Here is a 19,495-nt window from a genome sequence, read left to right as displayed (position 1 = left end):
CAACTTTAAGTGAGGTATATTATTATAAAAAGAACTCAGTTATATACAGTAGATCTTGACAGTGAGCATACTGTAGCTGCACATCAGAGCAATCTTTCAAGGCTCAACCTGTAAAGTCATTCTATAATCCAGGCATTATGGATTTGGGCCCATACCATGTTACTACTCATGTGACCGGGCTATCCCAAAGGGCGACACACACTTGGCTGAACACTGCTGAGGGTAGGGCGGGCTTAGTCAAACGGGCAGTTGTGGGTGGGCCTCTTCTCCAGTTGGCACTGGGCCCACTGGTATTGGGGCCCTCACGTGTAAAGATGAGTTTAAAGGGTGAGTGGCTCTATGAAGGGAAGATTGAGGAGTCTCCATGTGTGGCTGCAGGGTTTGGAGATAAAACATCCAGTTTGGTTTTATAAATCAGGTGGGTTTTTAACAAAAAGCAATAATTGCAATGCTTAAAATAAATCCCCATCACTGACTCATGATGTCTTCAAAGGTGCCTTTCATTTCAGAGTTACAGGCTGCTACAGTTTGCCTTATAAACCTAGTTGGTATCAGTCATTGGTGATTCCCTCTGAGTCTTTTATAGTAACCATGGATTTTATTTTGGATATATACTATATATTTATACACTCTATGACAACGATAAAGTAAAAGCAGCACATGGTAAAAATCCAAGGAAGTAACTTACTCAAAAGGAATTCAGAATTTGATCAAATAAGTATAAAACCGTTAGGTTCTTTCCCCAAGAGAGGTTGAGAGGATTTACATTTGAAAAACAGATTTTACCAATGAGCACCCAGGTTAAAATAATCTGATTCACCTTTTAGCAAAGGATAAAAACCTCTCTGTGAATACTCTCATTTGACTTTATTTTGTTGTTCCTAATAAACTTTAGATGCATTTTAACTGGACATTTCCTTTGATTATAGAATTGCAAAAATGGCAAACTGATTACATGGGAAAACCAAAATTCTATAATTTCTGTATTCAGCAGTGAATTGATTAATCCCGTTCTTCACTCTGTTCAAAAGAAGGTGGTACAATATAAATTGTCGTTCCCAATTTGTGTGGGTCCTGGGACGGACTGGTCTCCTGTCTAGTGAGAAGTTCTGTGTTGTGCTTCCAGGATGTTTACCTGAAATAAATGGTTTCCTGGTAATGGGAAGGAAGCTTCTGAAAGATGCAACCAACAAGTGGAAAACAACAAAAAGATCTTGTACAGTACTTCAACCAGGTTAAAAAAATGACAGGATGGTTCACTAGAAAATAGTCAGAGCTGTTTTGTAGTTTACAAAAAAAAGCTTTGTAGTTTAATTAGTAGTTCAATTAATTAAATTCTGTAGGGTATTCTGTAGTGCATACTGTAGGTTCTCTGTTCTATAAACTGACATGGCTCTATATGATACTGTATACAGTATATACTATAGATTATATAAATTGATGGACAATGTGCATAGTGACAGGATTCTTCCTAGTTTAGTTTAAAAATTGATAAATTAATATTGTTTTACTTGCCAAGATAAAACTGATTGGGTTGTTCATAAATTCTCTTAAAGCTCTTATTTCAGAGTTACATGTTACTGGATGTGGAAAATAGACCCATGTGATATTTTAAGAGTTTGAAAAGCCTTTTTGTCAGTCCTGTGCTACAGTGCAGCCAGACCTAGTTCTAGTTTAGTTAAGCAGTGATGTCAATTTTATTTCAGTTTCTTTTCACAGAAGCACAAAGAGAAGATGTGACAGGAAGTGAAAAACAGAGAAGTGAATCAAACTGAACTGTTCTAATTGGTGCTAAAGAAAATGAAAAGCTCAGAGTTGTTATGGCCTGTTGGAAGTTTCTACATTTTATTCTGGGAAATTGTTAGATATCACAAATCCCACAAATATTATTTCAAATTAATGAGTTCATGTATTGGTTAATGTGACTGTTCTGCTCCTTGTTTTCTTTTATTCAAACACAAAAATTATTGTGCTTCAAAGATTCTTTAATATTTAATGAAGTGAAGTGGTTTGAGTAATGAACTGTTATAGATTTGTAGGGAAAATGTTTGATAGTTTAATGAATAGGTGGAACAATAAACAGAAGACATCAGACACTCCTGGAACAAAGTCACTTCTGACTCCCTTCAGTAATTTACTATCTTAATATTAACATGATGTTTAGATGCTGGCTGAAAACACAGAATCATATTAGAAGTGCTGCAGACACCACAAGCTGCAACACACGTCAGGCACACAATAACCTCAATTACAGTTACCTCAGAAACACAATACTGTATCTTTGTGGTTAAACCGTACAACAATCTGATTAAAAAAATAACCAGAGTACAGTTGCATAAGGAGGTTACTGTGGTGTTTCAAGTAACCAGAATGGGTCAACCAATCTGTCTTTTCTCCAAGCTGTGCCAAGCTGTAATCTTTATCCTTTTTCTAAAAATGTTTCCTGAGATACAGTACGAAAGAAGGTTTCAACTATACACGCTATCACTCAAAGTGGCAAAATAGGCTAATAACAATCGGTGCCCTCATATCCTTTGTTTAATTTAATGTTATTGAACACTTTTCCGTTGCTAATGTAGTTCAAAGATAAGGGCGGTGATTCACAGCTCATTATATACCACAAGCCACAAAGATTTTTTGGAAGTCTGAGTCACATTAGATACTGTACCACAGTTTAGTTTATAGTCTGGTTCCTATGGATATGGTTTATTTTCATGTGATCTTAGAAAACTACTCTTGAGTGCTTTGTCACACTTTGCACTACAATACCTTAAATGAACAGTAAATCAATCATGTTTTTGCAATAGTCCAGTGTCTAGATTGCCTGGTTGAAGGTGATTGTTGGGTTACACAAACAGGGCAAGCAAAGGGCCTCATAAGTGTCTCAACCAGTAAAGGTACATGCCTGATCACAGGTTTGATACCTTGTCACATTATTGATAAATGGTAATTCAACACATTCATGCACCCAAATGATGGTTACACATTTCAGTGTATTTACAACAAAAATCATTCATGAAGAATAACAACATCCAAGAATCATAGGCTTTGTGACTGGTCTCCTGAATACCGTATGAGGAGGCTTGAACCCCCATTCGGGGGGGGGGGGGTAACATCTTGAACTTAGGGTTAGCTATGAGGTGGAGGAGATATGCATGAAAGAAAAATTGCGAAAAGAAGTGTGTGGTATAGCAAACTTCGGCTATAAGTTGGCTTCTTTGTCATTATCTTCTTATTTATTGTTGTAGTCTTCTTATTTATTGTTATTGTCATCCTGTAAAGCGCTTTGAGAAGCCACCTTTAAAGGCGCTATATAAAATAAAGTTTATTATTATTATTATTATTATTATCCCTCCTGAACTTCAGTTAAGAGCTCCCATTTGATTCCAAATTAAAAAACTAAAAAAGAACCCCAGCCTGCCAAAGCCCTAAGATAAAAGAAACACAGCTAGGTCAACCTTCAACAGCTGTTTGCAGCTGCAGAGTGATAGAACATCCTACCACCAGACGAGGCATCAGCACTGCCTAGAATAGGTTAATGTTCACAGAGGCCAAATCTGCATCAACTCTGTGATGTTTTCATTCTGTCAATGCATCATATTTCATATTTCATACTGAAACCTTTCCATGAATCCATGAATCTTTGTTTTGTTTTTGAGTGTCACATTTTTTTGGCACATCAGTTTATTTTTCAGGCCTATACAGTATATAAAGCTACTGTATGTGCATTTACATTATATATGGGTCAGGTGGGTAGCTGCGTCAGCATGCGTAGGCTGCAAAGGAACAAGTAATAGGTTTATTCCATGCTGAAAAAAAGGAAGAAAGAAAACAACGTTTCGGCCGTGGAGCCTTCTTCAGGTGTAAACATATTTACATTATATATGTTGTGTCTGATAGAAGGTGGTTGCAATGCAAGCACTGTAATGTGAAGTAACAATGATTACACTGAAGTACCGGAGGGCTTGGACAGATAATGAGACATTTGCTGGCGTCTAGCTGGTTGGTAACTATTTAATAAAGAAACTCCACACCAGATCTCTGGTCCAATTAAATCTGAACTGAAGCCCTGCAGGCCGGCATGAACTCCAAAGCTGTCACTTGATTCAGACCTGAGACTGAATCACTGAAACAGTCATACAGTAACTTTGTATGATGAAAACGTTGTCACTGGGCTCCACTGGGAATTCCCAGGAGTCCAATGACGTCTGCAGGGTGTCTATAAATGTCCCCAGGGAAATCACACTTGGCTGCTTGGCAACATCGTAAACACCGCTTACTGTATTTTACAGAGAAATATCATTTCCTCCTCACAGAATTGCAGTATTTCAGGTGCAGAAACCGCGTTGGCATCGATGATAAATGGTTTCTTCTCAATTTCAGTTTAAACGTAGAGATACCCTCCACTCACACTTCGTACAAATTCACTATTGCATTTGCGAGGAGATGGTTGTTTAACATTTTCTGTGTTTTATTTTCTTGAAATAGAGAGAAAAACACATTTAATATGCAATCACCAAAAATAACTAAAGCAAAAAGCACAAGAGAACAGTTTCCTAATTTAGAGCATAACGTCCACTGCTATCTGAACTAAAGCGTCTTAGCTATGGCTGTTTTATCGGTCTGTGACACAGCGGAAATTCCATGAGATATACTGTACCTGGACTGATGATTTATCTACTTAACCTACCAGCTACCTACTTCAACTTCTTAAAAAATATTGATATATGTTTTATGTGTTTCACCTTCGCATAGAATGTAAAATTCCTTGGACATCTGGCTTTACCCATCTTTGTGGTGGTTACATCTCAGTTTGAGGTGGTGTTACTTTACACTCGTTTGGTTTGTTCTGGGACTAAAACAAAAGCAAAGATCTCAAACAGGAAGTAGTCTTATTTTTAAGAAAGGAAGTCTTTAAATGTTGAGAAAAAGACATTTCTCTGAGCATCATGTGTAACAGTTTTGTTCTTCAGGGATAAACGTGTTCACTAATATAAATTCCACAGACCATCATGCCAGTTCTTGCACCGTTCAGAAGGGGTCTGTTTTCCAGCTCACAGTACTGCACCTTGAATCTCCATCCATTTTCTAACCGATACAGGATCATGGTGGAGCTGGAGCTTATCCTAGGAACCAACAGGTGCAAGGCAGTATACACCCCGGACGGGATGCCAGTTCATCACAGGGCACACGAGCACAAACACAGACACAGACGGAACTCACACCTAGGGCCAGTTTTCCCAGTTTTGTCCAAAACCAAACTCCCACAGTCGTGGGGAGAACATACAAACTCCATGTCCAGAATTGCACTCGGGGCCCCAGCACTACAAGGCAGCAATTCTAACTAATGTGCTACAGTGATGCACCCTTCTTTAATCTCTTCTTCAAGCTCTTTTCTTTTAATTTCACCAAATGCAGGCCGTCGTATGATTATTCCTCAGACTGCAGCTCCGCCCGATACAGAAAGACACAAGGGCCATAAAGTGCCAGGTAAGTGACTGCCAAGGAACATTACAGCAGGGTTTAGAGAAACTATGACAGAAGTAATCTTCAAACATGGGCTTGTGAGACTGTTTTTATCTTATATAAAGCGACAGAGAACTTTTCCTAGACACCGCTCCTAGTTTCTCAGAGTAATGAGCAGAATTGCTGGAATTGTCAAATTGCTTGACAAAGAAATAAAAACTAAATTAAAGAAAACAGAAATGTTTCCCTTTAGATACAGTAGTATTTGTGAGAGCATGAAATTTATTTATCAGCAAGTAAATATCTCAGCTAAATGGAATTTTTATAGAGTGTTGAATTAAACAAAAAGACAACCACATCTAAAATAAAAATAAACATAAAATAAAAACAATCATAAACTATAAAGAAAACTAAAAATAAAAACTTAAGATTTTTATTGTATAATAATGAACATTATTTAATTTTGAATATTCTAAGATTGATACTTAAGATACGTGTAACTTTCCACATACAGAAATACATAAAGATTCTCAGAGACAGATACTGGTATACACATTAGAGATAAATGCATAGGATTATATTTGACAGTTTTGCCCTTTGACATTCAAAATGTTACCAGCTTAACTTCCTTTTCTTAATGGAAAAACAAGCTGAGTGATGTGTGCCAGATTTTAATATCACATCCCCTTGCTTGCAGACTGGCTGATCATCCTGGCTGTGGTTGTAGCAGTGGTTGTTATTTTCCTTGTGTGCATTGCCATCGCTACCAGACACAGGTAAAAGAAACAAAATTGACACCTTTCTAGAGCAAAGATGGAACAAACTGATATTTTCAATTATTAAAGTTTCACTTACATCTTTTAATGTGTTCTTCTCATTTTGAAGCAATGCTGCAGCTACAGTATTATCCATAGCCTGTGGTAAACTTCTAATACCAACTATTATACCCTGAATCTGTCTGATCTGTCCTCTAAGAACACAGCACAGGAATGCTTGCTGATAATGTAATGCACCCATATGTAAATTATAATGATCAAACCTTTGACTTGTGTAATTTGTTAGAAAAACTGGACAACACAACTCGATATTTAGAATAAGGATTTGGCTGTAACCATCTTGGCTGAGAGAGCAACAGCCTGACCATAAATACAAGGCCAATAAACCTCTAAAAGATTTCCACAAGGTCAAATGAGAGAAGGAGCTGAAAGAATAACAGGGAAGGCAGGAATGATGCAAAATGAGATGGACCTCACCTTTACTCACCCGTTTTGGATTAAACCCTTATTTACTATGTATTGGGCATAAGTAGTGTAGCTACAGATCAAAACTTGTCTGTTTTGAAAAGAAAACATGGTTTTTGGTTAGTATCTTGAATCAGAAACAGGAAGAGATGAGTAGACAATGAAGGAGAGTAAGTGGGCTTTGAAAGACATGGTTGGCCTGGACATTCTGGCTTTGAGGTTTTCCTAACCTGGGAAAGCCATGGCATTCATAATGGGCAGATGTGTCTCCTCTCTTGTAAAGGTGGTGTGGGAAGAAGCAGAAGCTGGTGATTACAAGCAAACCAGGAAGGGATGGCAATGGGGCAGCAGGAAACACAAAGGCTGATCGAGAGCAGGAGATGGTCCAGCTGATGAACAAGGAGAAGATTCAGGAGAACGGGGGCAATGGGGAGGAGTTCACCGTCATCGCCCTGGAAGACTCCCCTGAGAAATCCTAGATGGCATAAGATGCCTGTGGAGGGCCTGGGGACTGGAGCAGGGCAGGACGGCCTTCAGCTACAAGGCATCTGGGGGATGGGGAGGATCGGGTAGGGGGCCACAAGAGCTCACCCAGTCTGCGGGTATGAGACCAGGAAACAGACCCCAAGCTGGATGTCTGTGAGCGCGGACTGCAAGCCACAGGCTTGGACTTCTGAAACATTGGGCACATAGCAAGAAAAATGATGTCTAAATTAACAAAAGGGTCACTATCATTTGGTTTGTTACTTATCCAAACATTTAAATCCAGGTTTGAATATGGGAAAGAATATATTTCACTATTTACTGAATTGTTTCTGAGACACATTTTATGCATTCTGAGAATCAGATTTTCACTAAAAAATACTCAAATAAGGTTTATATTTTAATCAAAAACATTTGAAAGTGACATTTAGATTTTAAATAAAAAAATATATTTTTTCTTATTTTCTTTTGTAGAGTAAGAGTTATGAATATTTATTCTCCTTATAAGGTGGTTCATTATTTTGTTCTTTGTTCTGCGAGACAATAGTCTCTAGTTCAGAATTTGTCTACTGTATTTTTGCCAAGAGAAAGACCCAACAAGATCTTTTTTCCTTGCAGGATAGAGATGGAACTTTGCTTTCTTGAGTGCCCAGTACTATTTAGATAAAGTTTGAAATACATAAGCAATTCCTGAGGTTCATCAAAAGTGAACCATACAAAGAAAATATAAGAATAAAATACAAATACAAAATAAGATATGAAAAGCGTCACAATCACTGTACTTCTGCTTCAGCAAACCTTCGTTTTTTTAAATAATGTTGTTCTATGAATAATACTAGAGTTTGGGCTGGATGGAAGCAGGTCAGTGAACTTGGCTGAAATTGTAACATCTGCAGAAACATAAAAGCACAAATCTTGAGAAATACCATCTACTTCTATCTGCTGCCCAAAGCACAGTAGTTAGTCGTTGTGAGTGAGTGTTAGTTATTGTTTGGTACTATAGATACAATTACACATCTTTAGGGGAAGTTCAGAAAGGGACTTTTGGAATTAATAGACAACGAGAAGTCTACAGTATGTATAGTTTTCATGTGGAACATAATTTTTAGCCATTATTTGTTGCCAAGGAGGCTATAAAACTGGAAGTAATACCTGAATGTCTTCTTACTGTATATCCCAATGTCTATATTGTATTTTAGTAAAGGGACATCTCTAAATAATATAGTGGTCATGCAAAACTCCAGTGTTTTTTTTACCTAGTTGGACTTCATTATTAATGTCTATTTAAATAGTTTAAATAATTTAATAAAGGGATACATTTGTTTTTACTTCTACCCTTGTATGACCAACAAGGTATCTTACAGTAGACTGAAAGATAGATGTAAGCTTTTCATATATCATATTTTGATATATCATATATCACAGTATATCCAAACCTGCAGGGATAGAACAGAAAAAATAAGCCTTCTTAGCATTGCTTAGAAGAATAGTTAAACAGAATATAGACACAACACCACTATTTTAAAATAAGATTAGTCAGTTCAGCATCACTGTTTTAACTGTGCTTAATCCATTGATTCTGCAATGATGACGGAACAACAACAACAGATACTTCACTCTCCAGGTCTTTAAATACATTAGTGGCCCAACATGAATGTGTTGTGGGCCATACTCCTTCAGAGGCAGATTTCATGAGTCGTGCTGTCAATGTCAGTTAAGGCTCTCTGAAAGCGATCTGATGGTTTAATCGTACGTTGTATTTAATTAGCTCTTAATAAAATTAGTTAATATAATTTATCACAAACCAATGCAGTGCAATGCCTTGGGTGCAAAGAAACATACAGTGTAAGATAATCTTACAGACTTTTGCAGAAATAGGAAATGTTTTACCTGCTTAACAATTGAAAGAAGAAAATTGCGTTTTGTTGTTAATTTTTAAATGTTATATTTTTATTTAGTCTTTACTGGCCTCTAATTAGTCCTTGTAATTTTATTGATCACTGGAATTTTCTCTAGGAAATGTCAAGACATTTCAGTGCTTTTTGGGCAATTTGATGTTTTGGGGTCTACAGTAATTATGTTGCTCTTTTTTTTCCTTTTTGGGTTTATTTGAAAGCTGCAACTATACAGATTATTGTGTGCCTCGTAATTGTTTTTTGCATCAACCCCAGGGGTCTTGACTCAGAAATGGTTTAGTAGTTCTAGACTCGAGATTTTACTAATTTAGGACTAACATCTGCAGTATTTATTGTACTTAGTATTTACATGTTTGAGGAGCCGTATTCTGAGATTATTATTGAAAAGGGGACTGTAGGTCAGAAAAGACTAGGAAACCCTAGTCTAGGAAATAGATGACCTGACAAGAAAAACTCCTAGGTAGTGAGGGCAGCGACAGGCAAAGAGGAATATGGGATTGAATAGATATTATTATAGCTATTACTAGTAGTCCTGCTGAATCTCTGTGATTGTTTGAGGAGAGGAGATTGTTAAATTGTTAACATGTCTTCAGGTGCCCTTGTGATTAGCATTGCTTGCCCTCTGCAGAACAAGCTTCAGAAACAGTGTGCTGTGGAAGAGAGCAGGTACAGGTGGGGACGTCAGTCCCCAGACACTCCTCTTCAAAGCCAGGTTGTCTGCGACTGCCCAGAGACAAAAAGCCCTGCTGCCAAAGCCGTTGTACTGTATGTCTGTGCCATTTGTGTGCTTCAGGTTGGGGTGCTTTGGGATTTTTTTGCTTGTTCCTATTGTTATTGTAATGTAGTTGGGTAAAAAGAAAGACAAAAAAATTCCATCTTAAAAGATTTTAATATTGCTGTATAAATGCACTTTATGCTGTGTTTTATAGCTAATGATGGTTTTGCTATATAATCATATGTGTAGAACAATTCTGTTGTAATTTTTATATGTACATTTCAGCTTTATTCTCAAAGCTTAAAAATTCATTTAAAACCATGAAACTGCTGCCTGAATAGTTGTGTCATAAAAAGCTTTCGGACAAGTTGGGCTGGTGCAAAACCACTGGTAACTGCTGCTCACATCCCATCTCACTCCCAGAGATTAACCTAAGCCATGGCTGACCCAATCATTGGCTTTTTATACATTTTACATTTTAGAGTTGACTTAAATGTCCAGTTCAAAATTCAATTAAGAAATATGTTAATATTGAAACAAGAAAAAGAGAGGGAGACTGAAACAAGATGTGGATAGGAAATCTCGGAATTAAACTGCAAAATTACAGTCATCCTTTGCTCTTCGTTTAATGCATTTTCTTATTTCCAAAAACAGAAGAAAGGTCGCAAAAGCAGAATTTAATCAGACCTGTAGACACTCAATGTCTTCCAGTGTTTCCCAACTCAGCTTTGAGTTACTAAACTGAATGCTTGATTGAATTAATACTTTGATTTATTAAAAGAGAAGGGAGTTTCAACTTCACTATATAGTAAGACAAGGAACTTGTCCATGTGTAGCTTTTTGCCAGGATCTGAAATTGATGAAAGGTCCAGTTAGATTAACTGTGGTCTGTCTATTCTTCAGGAACCTACTGATCTGATAAATCATCCACATTTCCAACAGCCTAGGATTAGCATCTGAGATAAGTGTTATATCCAACAAGTTAGGATTGTTGTACGTTTCAGACCAGATACCTTTTCAGTCATTAAAGGTTCTGGTTAAACTTACTCAAAACTCAGTTGAAAGAACAGTCTGTTGTTAACCCTAGCATTAGAAGATCTGTATCTTTTGTCTTAGCTTCCAGTCAGGCTCTTGATGAAGGTGATACGAATGATACAGTATCTGATTGTGGCTGATACAGCACAATCAATGCTTGTGTTGGGAGAATTTACATGTTGATCACAACTGAACAACTCTAGTCCTCAGTCCTACAGCCCTAGTTTTCTAAGTACTTTTCAATTTAACATTGAGTAAGAAAACAGGCACTTTAATTTCTTATCCCAAAAGGTAGCTAATAAAGATCAGAAGTGGAAGACAAATCACAGGACCCGGAAGTACAAGGACTAGACTTCAGCTTCGCTGATGTGGGTTACTTTAACTACGTCTACTCTACTTGTAAGTTTCTTCTATTAGGTACTGCAAACTCAGGATTTACTATGGCTTAATGATTTTTAGCAACACTGTTCTGAATTAAGCTCTAGGAATACATTCTATCCATTGTGTATTACAATTTATTTATTTATAATCTCCCATACAAATATTGCTTAATCAACATTCCATAAATAACACTCTTTAATTTGTAAAGAATTTGTTGATTTTTTTGTGAATGCAACTTTTAACATTTAAAATAAACAAAATTACACAAACTTTGGACTTGTTTTATATGTTTATATATTATTTATACACAGTACTTTGAGGTCTCTGAATGGTCATGAACAAGAAAAAAACCTGCTCCGTGAGATGCAAGTGATGCAAAATGTCTATTTTAGGGAAGAACCGTTGAAGTGAACCGATTTTCACCATAACGTGAGGATTAATGTTTGATGTGATTATTAAGAGGATAAAAAGTACAGTTGAGCTAATTGTGTGCAGAGGAAATAAAACATATGCAGCCAAAAATAAAAAGGTGATTGATTTTTTTTGCAAGTTTAATTAACAATATGTGTAACATATAATGATAAATAGAACAATTTTAAACACCTAACTATATGTTTACTCAAAATACAAACCATTCTCCCCCCATCCAATGATGTTAACTTTTATTAAAAAGTTCCAATTGTTCATATCTTGGGCATTTGGACATTAACCTGACTTTCCTGGAACAGACCAAAATTGGTAACTGTGCTCATAGTTCAAGTATGAATCATAAACTTGACAAATCAAAGATGAAGTGGACCTCTCCAGTTTCTTGCCTCCACTGCAGTAAGAAATCATATGTCTAATCTGTAGATATATGGCGTTTCTTAATTCAGATAATTTTTCTCTGCCAGACAAATTATTCCGTAGACATATTATACTTTATAGCACAATCCTATTATTTATAATACAATACTCAATAACCATACCAGATTATACACAGATCACCATACCAATTTCTGCAGATTTATATGGATCCAGATGAATCAAGTGTATGATGAATCATTTAAGATAATTTAAGAGTTTCTTGATTTGAGTGGCTCAAGTGATAATTATCTTATTCCATGGGGTGCAGTCAGAGGATTCTTTGAGAGTAATTTGACTACATTTACTTCATAACTGCATACAAATGGTTTGGGTGTTTAGTGCAAATCAAGTTGGCTTTTTTTAGAACATGCCCAACAACTCACATTTTCTAGCCCTACTGCATTGGAAATGTACATTTTTGTTCGGCAGACACTTTCAGCCAAAGTAACTTACAAGATAGAAACAGTCAAGATAGCAAGCATATAACAGTAGAATAAAATAATAATAAAACCACAAAAATAGACATAAAGCTATTAATACAGTAAAAATCTATCTTTATACAGTATGGGTAAAAATAATGGTTCCTTTTTTGCTAAACACTGTCAGCCAAATGAATTAGTAAAACTTAGTATACAGTAGGTTCAAGTGCTATCACGCCATCTGGAGGCTTTTATGACCAAATTAGTACCTAAAAGTCAGGCAGGCTGTCTTGTATCTGATGCCATTGACTGCCTTTTCCTCATTATACCCATCGATTCCTCCTGCCTCCTGTCACCTCTGATGTTTGCCTTGTTTCAGGGAATCACGAGTTCATGCTGTCATTCTCTATACTGATGGCATGCTGGATAGGCAATGTTTTTTTTGTTGTTTTATTTCAGTGTACTGTCAGGGTCTAGAATCAATTGGCCCAAAATTGAATTACTGCCTTTAAAATTTACAATAGAGGACATTGACCTACCAATAATTTTATATTTTATTTTTAGGGTTAATGTTCAGATGAACCTGAAAAGATAGACCGGGATATTATCTGAACCAGAATTTCCAATCCAGTGGTTACCAGAGACATTAGGGTGTTCATTTGTGAAAGGTTTAAACTAAAGACCTTTAGAGGTTCCTGCTCTGTTATGTCTCTTCCCAATTTGTTCTGCACTATTTTTCCCCTTACTGTTGGTCCATAATGACGGCTGTGTGTCATACTGCTGCACTTCAGCAGTAGGTGACATGAGTACCCTCTTAAAGATAAAGACCTTTGGCATGAGAAGCAGTATATATACTCTATATATACACTGTACAACCAATCAATCAATCAGGCCATTGCATACATTCAATCAAGAAGGTGAACTTTTTTATATGGTTTTTTGTAGTTTCCAGATGTGGCTAAATTTTGAAGACAGGCTTTATTTTCTGTGTTCAATTTTCTTAACAAGAATGTGATAAATCCACTCTTCATCTTTCACTATAGCAGCAACAGCTGTGGTTGGCTTGTTTCACTAAAAGATGTTTGCACTTTGGGGGCAAAAACAGACCTCTTTGGGTGACCTGGTATTTATTGTATTGTACAAGTATCTTGGTTGTATGACTTCATGTCTGGGGTCTTTAATTGGGAAAGTCTGGATTTTGTGCGGAGCTGAATATTGTTTTGTTTTATACTGGCAGTGTTTGGTTCTGAAAAATTAAAAATAATAAAATAATAATACAAAATAAAAATAATTAAAATTGTGTGATCTTCTCCAGTGTTGTTTGTTACTCTAAAACAAAAAATATTTTATCATTCATAAAACAGAAGTAAAACATTTTTTTGAAACAATAAATATACAAAAATTATAGCAGTATTTTTCTGTTCTCTTCTGTGACTCAGTGTGTGACTGTTAAGAAAGATTATGGAAGAGCAGTGGTTGTTGCCATGGCACCCAAACATTGATGCATGATATTTCAGAGGGAATGGAAGAGTTATCTATATTAATCATAATACAAACTTATTAAATCTGGTGTTGAAGTTTGCGTTAAAGAGTACTGGAACCAAACTTGGTGCTGCATAAAATATGATTTGATTATTCCAGTGCTGTTTTCTGGGAGGGATTAAGGATGTAATTGACTGACATGATTAACACCTAAAATTGAAAACAGCATCTAGAGTTATTGATTAATCAGCCTTTATGTCTGAAGCGATGAAAGAAAGCATTTTACTTGGCAAGATAGAGAGGATTTGTTGCTTTTATTTGTGGCTCCTAAACAGCTGCAAAGCTATTACTCATTCCATTATCTTCTGATTGCCATGATTGGAATAACTTGACAACAAAAGCACAAGAAAATCCATATAGAGCCTCTAGCTAATCAATCACTTTTATCTCCACCTACTCAATTTGAGTAATCACGTCAGAACTAAGATTTCTACAGTATATAGATAGATCTACTAGGATCAAAGACCTCCAAATATTGGAGGCTGCTAATTTTTTTAAAGGGATCTTGACTTTGCACAATGTTGTTTTATTTGGGGAACAAATAATATGATGAAAGCAGCAGTTCTCTCAGAAGCACAGCTGTGCCTTTATTCAGCATTCAGAGCACGTTATAGAGTCATGCAATCCTTGCTGTTGCTATTGTTTACGTCACATAACCCTGGAAACCAAGGTACCTCTGCATGGAACAAAAAACAACAAAAAAACCAACAGAATATGAAATGATATGTGTGAGCTAATTAAGAGGATGAAAGACTTTATTCCAAATTGGCAACTGCTTATCATGTTATTGCAATTATAACCCTTGGAAACAGAATGCTTTATATTTATTAAGTCTATAGTTTCTACTATAAACTAATTTTACTATATATTACAAGATGGATGACATGGGTGTCTTTCTTCTTTGCCCTGTTAAAAGTGGTAAAATTCAATTCAAAATACTTTAATCATCCCCAGGGGGCAATTGAAGATTGAATGAACATTGCAAATCAGTTGCAAATGAACATTGCACTGTGTATTAATGTGGTCCTCATACCCATATGTTGCATATATTTATCCATGTACTGTAAATTTATAAATGTACATATAAATCTACTTCTATTTCATATGAAGAATTTGTACAAAATGCTGCAGCATGTAACAGATAACATGGATGAAACTACTCTGCAAGGAATGCCTTATTATTTCCACCCCCAGAAGATCACTTGGATTTGCAAAGAATAAATGTAAAAGATTTTTAGCAGCAGAAAAGGCTAAAATCTTTAAAATGACAAGTATAATTTTAACAATATACTGCATGAAGCAAAATCAAAACAACAAATATGTGTTCAGACTTATCTGAATTTGACTGTATACGCAAAGGAGAATTTATTTTATGGTAGAGGATCGACACTGCTCCTGCTTGCTTATTAATGGCTCTCCTCTCTCTGCCATCATTGGATCTCTATGGCAAGGTGTGCATACCCAGTGTCTCCATGGCAACAGTTAGATTGGAAGAGAGGATGGGTGGAATTTCTTGTCTTCAGTGGGGGTGGGGAATCTGCCAAGGCCATTGTGAGCATGTGTGTGTTCTGTATGTGCGTGTGCCTGGTAATCCTGATGTATGTACAGTACACAGTATGTCTCATCACCACTGTGCTCGAGAGCTCTGTAGGGACACTCTAGAACAAATGCTCTGATGGTGTCAAGCATACTAACACTGCAGTAAAGCAAGGTCTCGGTTTATTTATTAATATCACTACAGCGGTTCAGCAATCCTTCAGTCGGTGCCCACAGGGGTCAAGGCAGAAACGTTCCCTGGGATGTTTTGGAAAACAAAGGGCTGAATAACTCTTGTGTCCTCCAGAAAATAATGCCCTGTAGTTAAGTAAAAACTCTCTCACACACCTACATGCCTCTCATGGCCAAGCTTGTGTAAGACGGGGAAAACTCTCTTTTCCTACCAGTTGTTTCTGCAACGTCTGGCAGACTTACTTGAGGGGTTTTCCTAGTTTGCGCCCTTATCAGCAACATTTTGTTGAGTGAAAGGATGCTTGACAGGCATGATGCTTAGCTCGTGCAGTGACTCTGTCTACAGGGCAACCAAATACACAACCTCTGCTTAAAGGGCAGATATGCCAGGCAAGGGCTGTGTGCATCGTACTGTAGCTCCAGGGCCTATTTCCTAACTCATAGTCCCCTCACATATCCTTCACAAAAAGTGTTAGGAGGGTTACTTTGAAGATTTATTTTGTTAACCAATACTGAGTGCTCTGCAAATAATTCAGAATTGACAGATTTTAGGAATATTATTTTTCCTTTCTTAAAAAGTAGCATTAGATATAAACGTAAATAACTGCCATATTTTAGGCAATACAAATTGCTATACAGAAGAATGAAATTGATTTAATTCATAATACCTGTAGTTAAATGGTAATTAAAAACTCTCATGTTTATTTTATTCAAGAGTATTCTTTGTTTTTAAGTATATTTTCTTTGCATGTTTAAACAAGGGAAATAAAAATTGAATTTTTTAATATCTGAAGTTTATCTGGATTGCTGTCAAAGAAACTTTAATAAAAGGGTACTGCTTTTCAAATGCTTTACCTTTCATTTTGAAGTGTTACCAATATGATCAGCCAAATGCCCACAAAACAGGGAGACTGAGTCTTCAGCACCACTGAGACGCCAGCACAGCTCCCTTCTGTCTCCGTTTCCTCATGTGGGTCAGTGACTGAGCATCTGTCTCAGTGTTGCCGAGAGCATGTGTGCTCATTTCAGAGGCTGACCTTTGCCACTTCCCTCAATTGATCCACATTCTCTGGGAAAGGCAGCAAGATCCTAAACTAAGCTTTTCTTTTCTTCTTCTTGTGCTCTGTGTATAGTTTTGATATGTACTTTCACCCTAAACCCAGTGTTTTACTCTGCATTACTTGGAAATGTAAAAGAATGCTCCTTTTTCTGGCTTTGTTTCAGCAAGTTTTAAAAAGTGTACAGTACATACCTGGCAGACTCATTCTGGTTAGGATTAAAGTGTGTCTCCTTCTTCTTGGTATTTTATTGGTACTACTGTTTGTGTCAGTTTCCTCTAGTGCCATTCTTTATACAGTAGGTTTATTTTTTATACAGAAGGCTTTATTGCCTTCTCTGTTCTCTTCAAAGAGTTCTCCTCTCTGTTTTGTGTTGTTTTCCTGCACCTGTCTGCTCAAGCTAATATTTCACTAGTTTTTCCTCCCTGCTTCTTTTCTTTCATGTTGGAGGCAGAGAAAGAAAACCCTGACAAGAGCAGGGAGCAGAGTGACTATGTGACAACTGCTCTCAGAGAGCCAAGTATAACTGCTGTTCTAATGGACTAATATACCTGGTCCCTTGCAGTCCCCTGCCTCTGGGCACTTAAAGTGTGTTCCTCTTCTCAGCTCATCTAGCTCTTTTTGATGAAAATTTCATCCAGCCATTTTGAAAAGATACCCAGATGTTTGGCCTCAACCTAATCCTGTATGAATCTCTAAATCCTCTATGAATTTCCTTCTGTTGTCCTTGGTTTGCGACTGGATGTAAAACAGTCCTCTGTGTTGACCTTCCAGCCATTGTTGAAGATTTTCTCCCAGAAACAGTAAGTGTAATAACCAAGGCCAGTGCACTTGCTTATTGTGGTAATCATGCATTGTTTGCAGAGCTATCAGTTGGTGTAAAGACTCAGTCCTCCCTGTCTGGTCTGTGGCAACAGCCCATTGGTTTGTAGCAATTATATTTTTTTCTTCTGCACTTCTGAGACCAGAGTAATCTATAATTTATTATTGATGATTTAATTTATACATTTCAGAATTTCTTACAGTATACAAGGCTGCTTCATAGGGAAAATACTTTTTTATTATAAGACTTGTCTAGGGCTTCATTTTAAATGTGCTTATCTACAGTATATTGCTTGTGGATGGTCGTTAAATGTAAATTTAACATGACAGTGTTAATGTTATGGTCAAAATAAAGTTATTTCCTGCGAGGATATTATACTTGGTCATACTGCTGCATGCATATAAGCACCATGAAATAAAGTAATAAAACAGGGGAAATTAACAGCAGGGAGACTACCAGAAATTTTCCTTGTCTTACAATTTCCTTATGTGGGCTCAACATCTTCCTAAAATTAAATATGTATGTTTTGCAAGTACTGTTAAAAAAAAAGGAAAAGGCACACTTCAAGTTGCAGCTTAGTATAAGAAACAAAGAGGTAATGTAAGCGAGTAAACTCAGCGGGATGCTGTCAAAACATTGCTTAAAATGTTGCTGCAGCCAAAATACACCTTTAACACAGTGCTTGTTGAATGTTCACATCAGCCTGGGATTTTTATCATTCTGACATCTTCATAACGTGTACAAAACATCCCCTAATAATTTTGTCTGGAAACAGGCAGAACATAAAAGTCTTACTGTAGCTACAACATTATATCCATACTACAAATAACCAATCTGTAAAATATTTGTCTAACATAAAAAGCATAGCACACCAAGCAAAATTTGGAAATGTTTTTACAGCACTTTATATTAGCTGGGAGTAATTTCAGTATGCTTATAAATTATCACTATAATAATTATCATCAATACTTGACAAATAACTTTAGGAATACTTTAAAACTAGTTAATTATTTTATTTATAGTATAGGGAACAGGACCCATTTCATCCAGCTGACATGTGGCCATAAACCATTATGTACCAGCAAGGGAGCCAAACCCACCAGTACTGCACTTGAATTGCATGCTTGTTTCAAAATATGAAAAAACAAATAGTCCTGCAGTGAAAATGTTAAATCTCACATCTCAAAGATAAAACAAAATATTTCCAGCATGCATGCAAATAAAAGCAATGTTTAAAGTGCTTCAGGGGACTAACACATTCTATGATATCGTACATTAACCTGTTAACGATCAAGGATTATAAAAAACATTTTTTCTAGTTCATTATTCTTCCTCATTTTATTTTGCAAGTCTTTTTGGCGTCATACCACTGCACACGAACCATTCTAATAAAGTGATACATGCATACTTCAGACATTTATTTTCACCAAATAATGTTGAAATCTTTTTGCACAGGGGTCTGAGCAGTGCTGAATGGTTGTATAAACTAAAAAAGCAAGACAAAATAAAAGTGAAGATACAAAAAATAACTGATACGCTTATCACATTTTCACAAATCACCTGTTATTTGTTGAAGTCTACTTTTTCTCAAACAAATCATCATGGCTTCATGTGACACCTAGAAATTTTACTTAAACTCTGTATCACAATACAGAGTTAACACAATATTTCACATTTTTCAATGGCTGTTTCTTGGTCTCTTTTTTGTCCACTAGGGTGTGCTGAAAATCTGATGAGTACAGCGCCTACAGAAAGTCTATACACACTTTCCAAAAGTAAAACATTTTGTAGTCTTACAGCCTGAAATCAAGACATATCAAATCAGAATCTATTTTCCCTTTG

The 19,495-nt window shown here is 36.4% G+C and overlaps 1 protein-coding gene across 1 annotated transcript in view; it reads left to right on the top strand.

Moving 5' to 3' along the window:
- The window catches only part of LOC138224409 (CD44 antigen-like), a 36,174-nt gene extending 22,372 nt beyond the window's left edge, over positions 1 to 13,802 (top strand). The window contains exons 6-8 of the mRNA XM_069181540.1: positions 5,419 to 5,490; positions 6,164 to 6,242; positions 6,991 to 13,802. Of these exons, the coding sequence (XP_069037641.1) occupies positions 5,419 to 5,490; positions 6,164 to 6,242; positions 6,991 to 7,186 (347 nt within the window). The 3' untranslated portion in view covers positions 7,187 to 13,802. The remainder of the gene's footprint in view (positions 1 to 5,418; positions 5,491 to 6,163; positions 6,243 to 6,990) is intronic.
- Positions 13,803 to 19,495: the final 5,693 nt, after the last annotated feature.

This window comes from Lepisosteus oculatus, chromosome 21 (assembly GCF_040954835.1).
Source record: "Lepisosteus oculatus isolate fLepOcu1 chromosome 21, fLepOcu1.hap2, whole genome shotgun sequence".
Taxonomy (NCBI): Eukaryota; Metazoa; Chordata; class Actinopteri; order Semionotiformes; family Lepisosteidae; genus Lepisosteus; species Lepisosteus oculatus.
Note: the sequence above shows the minus strand (reverse complement) of the source record. Positions and strands in the feature narration are given on the sequence as shown.